This window comes from Procambarus clarkii, chromosome 44, assembly GCF_040958095.1.
Source record: "Procambarus clarkii isolate CNS0578487 chromosome 44, FALCON_Pclarkii_2.0, whole genome shotgun sequence".
NCBI lineage: Eukaryota > Metazoa > Arthropoda > Malacostraca > Decapoda > Cambaridae > Procambarus > Procambarus clarkii.
This window is the reverse complement of record NC_091193.1, coordinates 32,305,457-32,321,101: the sequence shown is the minus strand read 5'-3', so window position 1 is coordinate 32,321,101 and position 15,645 is coordinate 32,305,457. Positions and strand designations below refer to the sequence as shown.

Here is a 15,645-nt window from a genome sequence, read left to right as displayed (position 1 = left end):
TGTGTCCTAATTGTTGTTGTTGTTGTTGTGATCTAATTGTTGTTGTTGTTGGGACCTAATTGTTGTTGTTGTTGGGACCTAATTGTTGTTGTTATTGTTGTGACCTAATTGTTGTTGTTGTTGTGACCTAATTGTTGTTGTTGTTACCTAATTGTTGTTGTTGTTGGGACCTAATTGTTGTTGTTGTTGGGACCTAATTGTTGTTGTTGTTGTTGGGACCTAATTGTTGTTGTTGTTGTTGGGACCTAATTGTTGTTGTTGTGACCTAATTGTTGTTGTTGTGACTTAATTGTTGTTGTGACCTAATTGTTGTTGTTGTGACTTAATTGTTGTTGTTGTTGGGACCTAATTGTTGTTGTTGTTGTTGGGACCTAATTGTTGTTGTTGTTGTGACCTAATTGTTGTTGTTGTGACCTATTTGTTGTTGTTGTGACTTAATTGTTGTTGTTGTTGTGACCTAATTGTTGTTGTTGTGACTTAATTGTTGTTGTTGTTGTGCCCTAATTGTTGTTGTTGTTGTTGTTGGGACCTAATTGTTGTTGTTGTTGTGACCTAATTGTTGTTGTTGTGACTTAATTGTTGTTGTTGTTGTGACCTAATTGTTGTTGTTGTTGTGACCTAATTGTTGTTGTTGTTGTGACCTAATTGTTGTTGTTGTTGGGACCTAATTGTTGTTGTTGTTGTTGGGACCTAATTGTTGTTGTTGTTGTGACCTAACTGTTGTTGTTGTGACCTATTTGTTGTTGTTGTGACTTAATTGTTGTTGTTGTTGTGACCTAATTGTTGTTGTTGTGACTTAATTGTTGTTGTTGTTGTGACCTAATTGTTGTTGTTGTTGGGACCTAATTGTTGTTCTTGTGACTTAATTGTTGTTGTTGTTGTGACCTAATTGTTGTTGTTGTGACTTAATTGTTGTTGTTGTTGGGACCTAATTGTTGTTGTTGTGATCTATTTGTTGTTGTTATGACCTAATTGTTGTTGTTGTTGTGACCTAATTGTTGTTGTTGGGACCTAATTGTTGTTGTTGTTTGGACCTAATTGTTGTTGTTGGGACCTAATTGTTGTTGTTGTTGGGACCTAATTGTTGTTGTTGTGACCTAATTGTTGTTGTTGTGACTTAATTGTTGTTGTTGTTGTGACCTAATTGTTGTTGTTGTTGGGACCTAATTGTTGTTGTTGTTGGGACCTAATTGTTGTTGTTGTTGTTGGGACCTAATTGTTGTTGTTGTTGGGACCTAATTGTTGTTGTTGTGACTTAATTGTTGTTGTTGTGACTTAATTGTTGTTGTTGTTGTGACTTAACTGTTGTTGTTGTTGTGACCTAATTGTTGTTGTTGTGACCTAATTGTTGTTGTTGTTGTGACCTAATTGTTGTTGTTGTTGTGTCCTAATTGTTGTTGTTGTTGTTGTTCTGACCTGATTGTTGTTGTTGTTGTGACCTAATTGTTGTTGTTGTTGTGACCTAATTGTTGTTGTTGTGACTTAATTGTTGTTGTTGTTGTTGTGACCTAATTGTTGTTGTTGTTGTTGTGACTTAATTGTTGTTGTTGTTGTGACTTAATTGTTGTTGTTGTTGTTGTGACCTAATTGTTGTTGTTGTTGTTGTCACCTAATTGTTGTTGTACTTGTGACCTGATTGTTGTTGTTGTTGTGACTTAATTGTTGTTGTTGTTGTTGTGACCTAATTGTTGTTGTTGTTGTGACCTGATTGTTGTTGTTATTGTGACTTAATTGTTGTTGTTGTTGTGACCTAATTGTTGTTGTTGTTGTTGTGACATAATTGTCGTTGTGACTTAATTGTTGTTGTTGTTGTGATTTAATTGTTGTTGTTGTTGTTGTGACTTAATTGTTGTTGTTGTTGTTGTTGTGACCTAATTGTTGCTGTTGTTGTTGTGACTTAATTGTTGTTGTTGTTGTGTCCTAATTGTTGTTGTTGTGACTTAATTGTTGTTGTTGTTGTGTCCTAATTGTTGTTGTTGTGACCTAATTGTTGTTGTTGTTGTGACTTAATTGTTGTTGTTGTTGTTGTTGTGACCTAATTGTTGTTGTTGTTGTTGTTGTGTCCTAATTGTTGTTGTTGTGACCTAATTGTTGTTGTTGTTGTGACTTAATTGTTGTTGTTGTTGTTGTTGTTGTGACTTAATTGTTGTTGTTGTTGTTGTTGTGTCCTAATTGTTGTTGTTGTGACCTAATTGTTGTTGTTGTCACTTAATTGTTGTTGTTGTTGTTGTTGTGACCTAATTGTTGTTGTTGTTGTTGTGACTTAATTGTTGTTGTTGTTGTTGTGACCTGATTGTTGTTGTTGTTGTTGTGACCTGATTGTTGTTGTTGTGATCTGATTGTTGTTGTTGTGACCTGATTGTTGTTGTTGTTGTGACCTGATTGTTGTTGATGTTGTGACTTAATTGTTGTTGTTGTTGTTGTGACCTAATTGTTGTTGTTGTTGTGACTTAATTGTTGTTGTTGTTGTTGTGACCTAATTGTTGTTGTTGTTTTTGTGACCTAATTGTTCATGTAACTTAATTGCTGTTGTTGTTGCGACTTAATTGAGGACGTAATCAGTCCTTGATGAATGAGGTCATGGAGAGGAGTGATTGGTGACCACCCGAGCGGTCATCAAGGGTCGCACACCCGCTGCTAAGAGCCTTCATGCTTGGAGGAGAGGTGAGAGTAGGGGAGAGCTGGAGTAGAGGAGGAGGGAGAGTAAGGGGAGAGCTGGAGTAGAGGAGGAGGTGAGAGTAGAGGGAGAGCTGGAGTAGAGGAGGAGGTGAGAGTAGAGGGAGAGCTGGAGTAGAGGAGGAGGTGAGAGTAGAGGGAGAGCTGGAGTAGAGGAGGAGGTGAGAGTAGAGGAAGAGCTGGAGTAAAGGAGGAGGTGAGAGTAGAGGGAGAGCTGGAGTAGAGGAGGGGGGAGAGTAGAGGAGAGCTGGAGTAGAGGAGGGGGGAGAGTAAGGGGAGAGCTGGAGTAGAGGAGGAGGTGAGAGTAGAGGGAGTGCTGGAGTAGAGGAGGAGGTGAGAGTAGAGGGAGAGCTGGAGTAGAGGAGGAGGTGAGAGTAGAGGAGAGCTGGAGTAGAGGAGAGGTGAGAGTAGGGGAGAGCTGGAGTAGAGGAGGAGGTGAGAGTAGGGGAGAGCTGGAGTAGAGGAGGAGGTGAGAGTAGGGGAGAGCTGGAGTAGAGGAGGAGGTGAGAGTAGGGGAGAGCTGGAGTAGAGGAGGAGGTGAGAGTAGGGGAGAGCTGGAGTAGAGGAGGAGGTGAGAGTAGAGGGAGAGCTGGAGTAGAGGAGGAGGTGAGAGTAGGGGAGACCTGGAGTAGAGGAGGAGGTGAGAGTAGAGGGAGAGCTGGAGTAGAGGAGGAGGTGAGAGTAGGGGAGAGCTGGAGTAGAGGAGGAGGTGAGAGTAAGGGGAGAGCTGGAGTAGAGGAGGAGGGAGAGTAGAGGGAGAGCTGGAGTAGAGGAGGAGGTGAGAGTAGGGGAGAGCTGGAGTAGAGGAGGAGGTGAGAGTAGGGGAGAGCTGGAGTAGAGGAGGAGGTGAGAGTAGAGGGAGAGCTGGAGTAGAGGAGGAGGTGAGAGAAGGGGAGAGCTGGAGTAGAGGAGGAGGTGAGAGTAGAGGGAGAGCTGGAGTAGAGGAGGAGGTGAGAGTAAGGGGAGAGCTGGAGTAGAGGAGGAGGTGAGAGTAGAGGAGAGCTGGAGTAGAGGAGGAGGTGAGAGTAGAGGAGAGCTGGAGTAGAGGAGGAGGTGAGAGTAGAGGAGAGCTGGAGTAGAGGAGGGGGAGAGCTGGAGGAGAGGAGGAGGAAGAGTAGAGGAGAGCTGGAGTAGAGGAGGAGGTGAGAGTAGGGGAGAGCTGGAGTAGAGGAGGAGGTGAGAGTAAGGGGAGAGCTGGATAAGAGGAGGAGGTGGGAGTAGAGGAGAGCTGGAGTAGAGGAGGAGGTGAGAGTAGAGGGAGAGCTGGAGTAGAGGAGGAGGTGAGAGTAGGGGAGAGCTGGAGTAGAGGAGGAGGTGAGAGTAGGGGAGAGCTGGAGTAGAGGAGGAGGTGAGAGTAGAGGGAGAGCTGGAGTAGAGGAGGAGGTGAGAGTAGGGGAGAGCTGGAATAGAGGAGGAGGGAGAGTAGGGGGAGAGCTGGAGTAGAGGAGGAGGTGAGAGTAGAGGAGAGCTGGAGTAGAAGAGGAGGTGAGAGTAAAGGAGAGCTAGAGTAGAGGAGGGGGTGAGAGTAGAGGGAGAGCTGGAGTAGAGGAGGAGGTGAGAGTAGAGGAGGAGGTGAGAGTAGGGGAGAGCTGGAGTAGAGGAGGAGGTGAGAGTAGGGGAGAGCTGGAGTATAGGAGGAGGTGAGAGTAGAGGAGAGCTGGAGTAGAGGAGGAGGTGAGAGTAGGGGAGAGCTGGAGTAGAGGAGGAGGTGAGAGTAGGGGAGAGCTGGAGTAGAGGAGGAGGTGAGAGTAGAGGAGAGCTGGAGTAGAGGAGGAGGTGAGAGTAGGGGAGAGCTGGAGTAGAGGAGGAGGTGAGAGTAGGGGAGAGCTGGAGTAGAGGAGGAGGTGAGAGTAGAGGAGAGCTGGAGTAGAGGAGGGGGTGAGAGTAGAGGGAGAGCTGGAGTAGAGGAGGAGGTGAGAGTAGAGGAGGAGGTGAGAGTAGAGGAGGAGGTGAGAGTAGGGGAGAGCTGGAGTAAGAGGAGGAGGTGAGAGTAGGGGAGAGCTGGAGTAGAGGAGGAGGTGAGAGTAGAGGAGAGGTGGAGTAGAGGAGGAGGTTAGAGTAGAGGGAGAGCTGGAGTAGAGGAGGAGGTGAGAGTAGGGGAGAGCTGGAGTAGAGGAGGAGGTGAGAGTAAGGGGAGAGCTGGAGTAGAGGAGGAGGGAGAGTAGAGGGAGAGCTGGAGTAGAGGAGGAGGTGAGAGTAGGGGAGAGCTGGAGTAGAGGAGGAGGTGAGAGTAGGGGAGAGCTGGAGTAGAGGAGGAGGTGAGAGTAGAGGGAGAGCTGGAGTAGAGGAGGAGGTGAGAGTAGGGGAGAGCTGGAGTAGAGGAGGAGGTGAGAGTAGAGGGAGAGCTGGAGTAGAGGAGGAGGTGAGAGTAAAGGGAGAGCTGGAGTAGAGGAGGAGGTGAGAGTAGAGGAGAGCTGGAATAGAGGAGGAGGTGAGAGTAGAGGAGAGCTGGAGTAGAGGAGGAGGTGAGAGTAGAGGAGAGCTGGAGTAGAGGAGGGGGAGAGCTGGAGTAGAGGAGGAGGAAGAGTAGAGGAGAGCTGGAATAGAGGAGGAGGTGAGAGTAGGGGAGAGCTGGAGTAGAGGAGGAGGTGAGAGTAAGGGGAGAGCTGGATAGGAGGAGGAGGTGGAGTAGAGGAGAGCTGGAGTAGAGGAGGAGGTGAGAGTAGAGGGAGAGCTGGAGTAGAGGAGGAGGTGAGAGTAGGGGAGAGCTGGAGTAGAGGAGGAGGTGAGAGTAGGGGAGAGCTGGAGTAGAGGAGGAGGTGAGAGTAGGGGAGAGCTGGAGTATAGGAGGAGGTGAGAGTAGAGGAGAGCTGGAGTAGAGGAGGAGGTGAGTAGGGGAGAGCTGGAGTAGAGGAGGAGGTGAGAGTAGGGGAGAGCTGGAGTAGAGGAGGAGGTGAGAGTAGAGGAGAGCTGGAGTAGAGGAGGGGGTGAGAGTAGAGGAGGAGGTGAGAGTAGGGGAGAGCTGGAGTAGAGGAGGAGGTGAGAGTAGGGGAGAGCTGGAGTATAGGAGGAGGTGAGAGTAGAGGAGAGCTGGAGTAGAGGAGGAGGTGAGAGTAGGGGAGAGCTGGAGTAGAGGAGGAGGTGAGAGTAGGGGAGAGCTGGAGTAGAGGAGGAGGTGAGAGTAGAGGAGAGCTGGAGTAGAGGAGGGGGTGAGAGTAGAGGGAGAGCTGTAGTAGAGGAGGAGGTGAGAGTAGAGGAGGAGGTGAGAGTAGGGGAGAGCTGGAGTAGAGGAGGAGGTGAGAGTAGGGGAGAGCTGGAGTAGAGGAGGAGGTGAGAGTAGAGGAGAGGTGGAGTAGAGGAGGAGGTGAGAGTAGAGGGAGAGCTGGAGTAGAGGAGGAGGTGAGAGTAGGGGAGAGCTGGAGTAGAGGAGGAGATGAGAGTAGGGGAGAGCTGGAGTAGAGGAGGAGGTGAGAGTAGAGGGAGAGCTGGAGTAGAGGAGGAGGTGAGAGTAGGGGAGAGCTGGAGTAGAGGAGGAGGGAGAGTAAGGGGAGAGCTGGAGTAGAGGAGGAGGGAGAGTAGAGGGAGAGCTGGAGTAGAGGAGGAGGTGAGAGTAGAGGAGAGCTGGAGTAGAGGAGGAGGTGAGAGTAAAGGAGAGCTGGAGTAGAGGAGGAGGTGAGAGTAGGGGAGAGCTGGAGTAGAGGATGAGGTGAGAGTAGGGGAGAGCTGGAGTATAGGAGGAGGTGAGAGTAGAGGAGAGCTGGAGTAGAGGAGGAGGTGAAAGTAGGGGAGAGCTGGAGTAGAGGAGGAGGTGAGAGTAGGTGAGAGCTGGAGTAGTGGAGGAGGTGAGAGTAGAGGAGAGCTGGAGTAGAGGAGGGGGTGAGAGTAGAGGGAGAGCTGGAGTAGAGGAGGAGGTGAGAGTAGAGGAGGAGGTGAGAGTAGGGGAGAGCTGGAGTAGAGGAGGAGGTGAGAGTAGGGGAGAGCTGGAGTAGAGGAGGAGGTGAGAGTAGAGGAGAGGTGGAGTAGAGGAGGAGGTGAGAGTAGAGGGAGAGCTGGAGTAGAGGAGGAGGTGAGAGTAGGGGAGAGCTGGAGTAGAGGAGGAGGGAGAGTAAGGGAGAGCTGGAGTAGAGGAGGAGGGAGAGTAGAGGGAGAGCTGGAGTAGACGAGGAGGTGAGAGTAGGGGAGAGCTGGAGTAGAGGAGGAGGTGAGAGTAGAGGGAGAGCTGGAGTAGAGGAGGAGGTGAGAGTAGAGGAGAGCTGGAGTAGAGGAGGAGGTGAGAGTAGGGGAGAGCTGGAGTAGAGGAGGAGGTGAGAGTAGGGGAGAGCTGGAGTAGAGGAGGAGGTGAGAGTAGGGGAGAGCTGGAGTAGAGGAGGAGGTGAGAGTAGGGGAGAGCTGGAGTAGAGGAGGAGGTGAGAGTAGAGGGAGAGCTGGAGTAGAGGAGGAGGTGAGAGTAGAGGGAGAGCTGGAGTAGAGGAGGAGGTGAGAGTAGGGGAGAGCTGGAGTAGAGGAGGAGGTGAGAGTAGGGGAGAGCTGGAGTAGAGGAGGAGGTGAGAGTAGGGGAGAGCTGGAGTAGAGGAGGAGGTGAGAGTGCGAGAGGTGAAGTTGACAAGTGGGAGAGGGAACCTTTGGATAAGAAAAGGTGGAACATTCCAGATAACGTAGAGAATGACGCAGGCTCTTCTCAGTGACGCGTCTGTGTCTCTTGTTTTCAGAATGAAGCAGGAGTGAACTAGACTCCATTTTGTATTGTGACGATAATCTCTTTCAAGAGAGATTGAGCCTGCTCTTCCCTACATAAAGTTACTTATATATATATATATACAACAATAAGATGCTACCTTCAAGATAAGTCTACCAGTAGCACAAAACGTTTTGACCAGGAGGCAAACGTACCCTAAACTCCCCCCTACTCCACACTCCCTCCATGCTGGCTCGCCACCGTCATCAACCAGCAAACTACCTTTCCCAGCCTGCCTGCTTATGATTAGTTACCCGCCGACTGCACACCTGAACCTCTGCACCTCAGCGCCCTCTACTTAATCGATGTCTGGGCTTGAACCAGTCATTGAAGTAAGAATATCTTGTGCTCTCTGTTACGTACTCCTAGCTGAATACGTATATAAATTTAAAATAACTTGTTTTGTTCCATTATATCATTGCCTGTATATGTACACATATTGTGTTTTTGTAAATTATCGTGCGGTGTGGCAGCATCAGTGGGGACAGGAGCACGGTGGCTCTTCACACGTCTAATACCTGTTAGATTCGGGAAATTAGAATTGCTGGACCTGTTCAGTTTGGGAGTTCCAGATGTCACTTTTACTAAGTTTATATAATTGTTTATTTACTGTAATTAAGCAGGTGGCATTGTACTTATATATTTTGCAAGTAACTATTATATTTAATTTGCATTCTTATGTGGTTTGAGAACAAGTGGTTGTTCAATTAGTTTTTAATATTAAAAAGTCTTTAGTTTCCATCCCTCATCCTGGATGAGGCAGAGAAGGAGAGGATTATGGGTAGCGACAGAGCGAGAGTTCAGTAGCTGATACGGGTCAGGAGAGATCACATCTTTGTAGAGTTAAGTCTGTAACATTCATGTTGTGCCATATGTTATTATAATATAATCTGTGGGAGACAATACTTTTGTTTGGTTGTATAAGTTAACTTGACCATCTGTGTTTTTATATTATACTGTATTCAATATATATATTATAAGTTATATGTATAATTCTTCAGTCCTAAAGGAAAAGTTTAACAAAGTGCTCATTACTTATTAAGGGGTTACACTGGTGACCCGCTCTTGTGAACAGCAGTTTTAGTAACCCTAGACCTTTTTTAAAGTTGACTGTTGTAGGGTCACGAGCCGTAACGAACGATAAGTAACACTCTCAAGCTGTGAACAACTAACTGATATACGCTCTGTCTACCAGGTGGATGTTTCTCAGCTAGCGCTATATTCTCAGCGCCTGCTTATTTCATTTTGTCTTTATATTATAGAGTGACGTCATCCCTGTTCTTAATTTTTATGTTATATTTTTTGACTTGTTTGTTTGCACTGTACATAGCCAAGGAATTGTCTTTGTTTTTAATTTGCTTTCAATTTAATCAAGTTTCATTATTCATACTATGTGTTTTGCGTGTATTCCCTTACTTTACCACAGACAACAACCAAGCAGTCGATCTTTTTTTTTCTTTAACGTGATAGGCATTGACACCAGCCATTAGGAAGACTGCCGAACATCTACACTCCTTCATTTTCCCGTCACAGTATACATTCCTTCACTCTACTTTTTGTCAAAAGGTCACCATTCATGTGGGAATCGGGACTCATTCCTCATTTCTGTGGCCCTAGTACCATTAACTACTTACTACAGCTTTATGGATCAACAGTATCCAGTGACTGGTGACAGTTTTGTTATTCCAAATAACTTTTTTTTTCTGAATAATTTTTGTATCTAGAGCCGCATGTTATGGTGATGTGATCTTCCCAACTGTTGTGTTGGAATGTGTGTATGAGCTGGCGAAAATATATTGCAGCTGCAGGAAAATTTGGACGGAGGAAGTCTTCATTTCTTACTTGTGTACAATTTTCGTGGATCGGGGAGAGTATGTGATGCGAGTTGACTTCTTGGTGAATGTTGTCGGTCCCTCCGGCGCTGGCCGCGGCGGCCGCCACCAGGAGCAGCCTCCACATCTGCAAGGATACATGTAATGACAGGTTAATGAATCAGTAAAAATACTTTACACAAGTGGTGTATGTGCTGCACTTTACTACTGTCCGGCGTGCTGCATTACACAGTATGACTCAACTCGATACTCACTTATGTAGTAGTGGCTGCCATGCTGCCTCTGCTGGACCATTGCTTCCCGGCCCCAGGAAGTCACATCAATAGTGTAAGTACTTAACAGGACCATGCACAGTGCAGCGTGTTCTCGCAAGAGTTTCTAAAGACAAAAACTGTCGCACTAAGGTACCCTAACTTAATCTACCAGAGGACTCAAGTTTTGAAAATTCCACTCATGTTAATATTATTATTATCTTAGGAATGTATTATTCCATATCATATCTATATATCTGAATCATATACGATTCATTATCATTTGATCATATTTACTGTATTTACGTCAACATCCTTCATGACCATTAGTAAAGTACACCATTGGGCTTAATGCCTTTACAATATTATAGATGTGATCGCCAGAATCAAGAAAGCTTCCAGGTAATCAAAAATATTGCTGGAACTAAAGTTATAGCTTCCAGTGATGTAATTTCAAAATCCTTAATGAAGAGGCAAATTGTGCTATCAAGTACTATTAATAATCTTTAAATCCACTAGGCAATTTTCTTGTGATATAACTTTATCACAATAATCAGTCTAAATAAGGAAAATGTTCAATTTATAACCATTGCCGGCAGTTCCACTGATGCCGGCGGTGGGGCAGAATCGTCCTGTACGTGATCATTCTTTGTTTACATCCGGAGAGTGCACATGGGTGAAGTGCTGAAGACATTTTCAGCAAGATAATTACACTCAAACTTATCATAATCTTTAGTGATAGCTCCCTGAATATTGGGAGAGAGTTTGAACCGTATTTAAGGAGGAATTCCTGGTACATATATTCAAAATCAAGAGTGTGGATATCCGCCGGCTAGTGAGGCCCCACCACCACCTCATGTACCAAGTGAGACGCAACAACCTGCACTCCATATCTGAGCAAGTCACTAGAATCATTTACAGCAACGTTATGAGATCAAAACATCATCATCAAGCTGCCATTTCATCATTAAAATACAGAATCTGGTCTCAGCAAGAGGAACACCATCTGGCTACTGTCTGATAGGCTCCGGTTCTCAATTTCAGGATATGTTATTAATTGTTTTAGAGCGTAGATTGGTCAATTAGCATGCTTTATTACATTAATACTTTCATATATAAATTGAGAGTCGTTAGGCAGCGAGGCAACGCCTCATCATCAGTAAGTTCTGACCTGCTCGTGCACTATCTGAGTTCATGTTGCTGAATATTCATATAATCAGAATTACCATATCCATAAATCTTAAATTATCAGTTAGTTTTTTATTGCGTATGATATTTTTTAATGTAAATTTATATTTACCTTGTGTAATTATACCTTGTGTGCAACAACACAGATATTCCTAGGACTAGGCTAGAGTGTGCATATAGTTCAGGTCTTTGATCATGAACCTCACCAGAGCTTGCAGTCATAGAGCTGTTTAACCTTATCCATGTAAATTACATGTTAAATGTGTGGGTGTACCCACAGGTAGTTTGTGTTCTGGAGTTTATGAGCCAGATCAGCCTTAAGGGCCCTACCTGCTACAGCCCATTACCAGTATCAAAATCACAGAGGAGTGGACTTACCATCCAGCATAGGAACCTTGCATTCAGCTAAGAGCCTTATTGTTTTGAACTTTATCAACAATTACAATATTATTAATGTTAAATTCATGGTTCTTGTACCAGATGTTTGTTCCTATGTTATTTTCCTCTTCATCTATAATCCTTGTATATTCTCCTGCGCCATGAGCAGACAACGGGATATTACGTCAATTTTGCGAGTCGCTATCTTTTTCTGGTATGACAGTACTTGGCTTTAGGTAAAGTATACAACAAAATGAGACACGTTATAAAGAGGACAGGTTGCACAGAGAACTTTTCTATGTTCAATAATCCAAAGAAAATACTCGTTTGTGTACTTAATTGTGAGTCGTCTTGTTTTAGAATTTATGTCCATTATGTAGTATGGGGAGCATCACTATACAGCACAGAACAAGTTGGGCTTCATCAGTGCTGGATATAGCAGATAGGTGACAGCCATTACTGGTTCTGATGCTTCATATTATACATTCCAACACCTTGTTAACTTTGTCTCGTGCGATGATATGAATACAACAATGAAGAAGTAACTATGAAAAGAAATCACTAATCTTGGAAAACTATGAAACACCATCAGTGTTGGTGGGTGCACAATATGCAAAATGTCCCGAATACTACTCAGGATGCAAATCCTTTGTAATATTCTTTTATGCACATCCATAATATACGTCTATGCAAAAGTAATATACTTTATGCAAATACAAGAATAAAAGCACATAATGCGAGCAATATAGGATTTGTAAGGATTCTTTCGAGGGGCAAATGATCGTGAGGACTCAAAGTAAGGCGAGGCTAGATGGCTAGGTAGCAAGACATGTCATCGTCCTGAAAATTGGGACATTCTACAAGGAAGTGCACGAGAGTAAGTGGGACTGTGCAGTGTAGACAATAGGGGGCAAGGTGGTGTTCTGGGGGGGGGGGGGGTAATTATTAAGACACAGCTAAGAAAATGAAAAGTGTTCAGTTACATTAAAGCTTAAAGCATTAAAGCTTAACAAAATTGCTTAAAGTCTCCATGAAGAAACTAGCCTCTGGCTGTAGGTGGCACATATAGGTTTGGTTAGTTAAGACAATGGAATAGCTAACACCATTAACAGATACCCATATGTGAATTGAATAGTAGGAGTGTAAGTTTACCCATTTGTTCAAAAAGTTTTCAGACAAAACTCATCAGGACAATGGGGCAAAAATCCTTAGGGAAAGTCCCCTGAGTACTGAGTTTTCGAATGGGAAGAACGACTGCCTCAAACGAGTCCTCGGGGACTGATGTCGCATCCCAAATATTGTTATAAATATTCAGCAAATACTGACAGGCGCACTAAGCGAGATGACAAAGCATTTCATGGGAAATGCCGTCTGACCTCACTGCCGGAGAAGTGCAGTGAGTCAGGGTTGGCAAAAGTTACGAATGGGAGGAGAGATCGTTATGGGCGAGTGCCATAACCCAAGGAACGCAGTTCAATAAAAGGGCAAGAAAAGTAAGAAGAAGACGAGTACCTGAGGTAATGGTTTTAAAGTGCAAACCCAGTTAGTTGGCCACCAACACCGGAACTTCCACGACAAAACCAGAGAGATGAAGGACAGGCGATATATCTGGAACAATAACCTTCGGGTTATTGACAGAGGGGTGTCAACCATAATGGTGGAAATATGAGATTTCCATCGCTAATGTTTAGCTGTATGGATCGCTTAATGGCCTACCAAACTTGCCTTCTGAAACAAAATAAGAGAATCGGGCATCTGTCGGCGTCGGTGACTTTTCCAGGTTGCATGGTTACAACATACAGACTGTGAAGAGTCTGAACTGTGACAGGGAATACACTTACGCAAGTCATGGGAGCCATCGAGAGGAACAGAGCGGCAGGAACAGAACACCCAATAAGTTGTAGTGAAAAATAAGGAGGGCTCAAGGGAAAGGCATAGTGGATAGGTTGGGAAGAGTAGCGTGAAGGGAGAAAAGATACCCGTCCACTTTATCAGACTGGTAAACAGGGAAAAAAACAGGAGGGCAGAAAGAAAAAAAAGAGGGTTATGAGTATGGGGAAATGTTCACTATTATCGACGTTATTAAGGTTTTTCTGCGTCAGGCCTATATAAATAGGAGAGAAGACGAAAATCAGTACAGGAAAGAGGTTCAGGTGAGTGAGTCAACATCAGTAGACTTGTAGGAGTGTAGAAGAGACCAAGAAGGAGAAAGGAAGGAATATTCTAATTCTCATCCTCCGGTGTTTGTCAAATCATTGCCCTAGAGGGCACGCTGAGAGTTAAAATCACCTAAGAGGAGCACAGCATTCATGGATTAATTCCAGATATATTTAAGATTGGGAAAAGAAAGTGTAACATGTGGGTGGGCGAGATGAAGGGAATAGAGGTATACCATTACTCACACAGATAATAACGGCTGAGGAATGAACGTTCATCTGAAAAAGCAGGAGAACAATGGCAATATTACTCCAGATCAGGACCTAGATTCACGAAGCTCCATGTATTTCTTCGTAAGTAGGTTTGCTGCGAAGGTTCCTAAGTGCCCGCTAAGAAGGCGCCAAAGAGCGATTCAGAGACGTAAACTTACGAAGATTTCTAAGTAGTTCACTTAGGTCTCGCTAGATGTCACTAAGCTTCTAGTTTGGCCAATCAGAGAGAAGGTAACATTTTTTCATCTTACAGCTGTAGCCAATAACGACGCTGCCATATCGGAGCTTATCCGTGACCACTTGAAACATATTTACGTCGAATTTTCTTATAAAATTAGTATATTTCGAAGTAAAACAATGTTTTTTCAACTTGTACAGTCAGCACCGACATTGTAGTATACAAATATGTTACATTTTTTGTTTACCTACGTAATTCTAAGAGATAGTGTATAGCTCCCCTTGTCGCTCCCAGGACTTGAGAAGCGATGGTATCTATTTACGTATTTATTTACCTAAATTTACCCAAGGGCCACTAACTATATAGTGACCTCTACGAGGACAAAAAGCTAGGGGCTTGTTAAGTCTCGCCACTTGTCCTAATGATATTTTCTAGCTGGATTTTGGCAGGTACGGCTTCAGCGGGTAGGCGGTTCCATAGGTTTTAACCATCTGGGTAAAAAAAAATCAGTTTTTCAGGTCCTACTTGAGAGGACATACTCTCCAACACTATATCTGTGATTGCCCTGTTTATCAGTGACTTCATACCAAATGGTATGAGGCACTTTGAGCCATGTAATTACATCATACACTCAGGGATATTGGAAGATATTCTTGTGCTGCACCCAGATTTTGCCAGTGGAGGCTAATAGATCAGCCTTAAGTATTTTGTTCTCTCCTGATTCCATGTATGACTGGCCATCCTGTGAGGTGAGGATGTTGGATGAGCTTGTAGCTGGGTTTTGATCTACACTGTGTGGTCCTTCACACAGAATAGGGAAGCAGCACACCTCTGTATATACCTAAGCATGTTAAAAAAAATACATTGTTTGAGAGGAGTCTTGTAGAAGCTAGTAAGAGTAGTTATAATATAATGTTTCCATGATTCAGTGCTTACCTCTTGTGAAAATTGAGAAGTATTATTTAGTCAGAGTTGATTTGTTTTTGTATTGACGCTAGTATTTTCTCCCCTGATTCCATGTATGGACTAACCATCCTGTGAGAGGGTAGTATTAGACGAACTTATAACTAGTTTTTTTTTTTTACCTACACTGTGTAATCTTCCATATAGAATAGGGTAGCAGCACATTGATATGTATACCTAAGCTTCTTAATACAAAAATATCAATAATAAAGATTTTAAATTATAGTTTGTGTTATTACCAATATTATCCCTATTAATCAAGTTAACCATGGATCATTAAGATGTCATGTTGATATGTAATACAGTAGTCATATTCTTTTGAATCATCTTTAAATTGTGCATAATGTCTCAATTTTTCACTCTTTTGGATATACTGTACTGTATAGTACAAAAGATAGGATAAAAATAAACCAGTAATATTTCTTTCATTATATTTTTTATTTAAATAACTGCATCAATATTTTTACAGCTGACAGAATTTGTTTCTCACAGGTGCATTATTAAAAAAATTAGGATTATTGCTCCACACAATGATGCTACATAACCTTCCCAGCTTGGTGCCTTCTTTTGATAATTACTTACTGATTGTTACACAACCAAATTGTGTAACAGGAAGAGGTCTTGGACACAAATTTGTTCCATGCTAAATGTAAAGGAATCAGCTGAGCATTCTTCAAATAACATAGGCTGCCTCAGCTTATAAGGTAAATAAAATAAGCATTCTTCAGATAAGCAGCTGCCTCACCTCACTGCCTTACTGCTACATAGCCTTCCCGGCATGGTGCCTTCTTTTATTTATTTATTTATTTATTTATTTATATATATACAAGAAGGTACATTGGGTTTGTGAGAATACATTGGATAGTACAGTATTTACATACTTGTAAAGCCACTAGTACGCGCAGCGTTTCGGGCAGGTCCTTAATCTAGCAGATAATTTTAAGTAGGTAATTTCAATCAGAATTGATAAATGAAAGATACATTACAAGAGAAAATGAGAAAAATGATTGATAATACTGGTTCCACACACCCAAATTGTGTAATAGGAAGAGGTCTTGAACCCCCTACTTTCCTC

At 43.6% G+C, this 15,645-nt stretch overlaps 1 protein-coding gene across 1 annotated transcript in view; it reads right to left on the bottom strand.

The window, feature by feature from the left end:
- The window catches only part of LOC138350215 (ladderlectin-like), a 77,741-nt gene extending 64,034 nt beyond the window's left edge, over positions 1 to 13,707 (bottom strand). The window contains exons 1-2 of the mRNA XM_069300563.1: positions 13,681 to 13,707; positions 9,194 to 9,310 (exon numbers count right to left, since the gene is read on the bottom strand). Coding sequence (XP_069156664.1) covers positions 9,194 to 9,310; positions 13,681 to 13,707 — 144 coding nt within the window. The remainder of the gene's footprint in view (positions 1 to 9,193; positions 9,311 to 13,680) is intronic.
- Between the last annotated feature and the right edge of the window lie 1,938 nt (positions 13,708 to 15,645).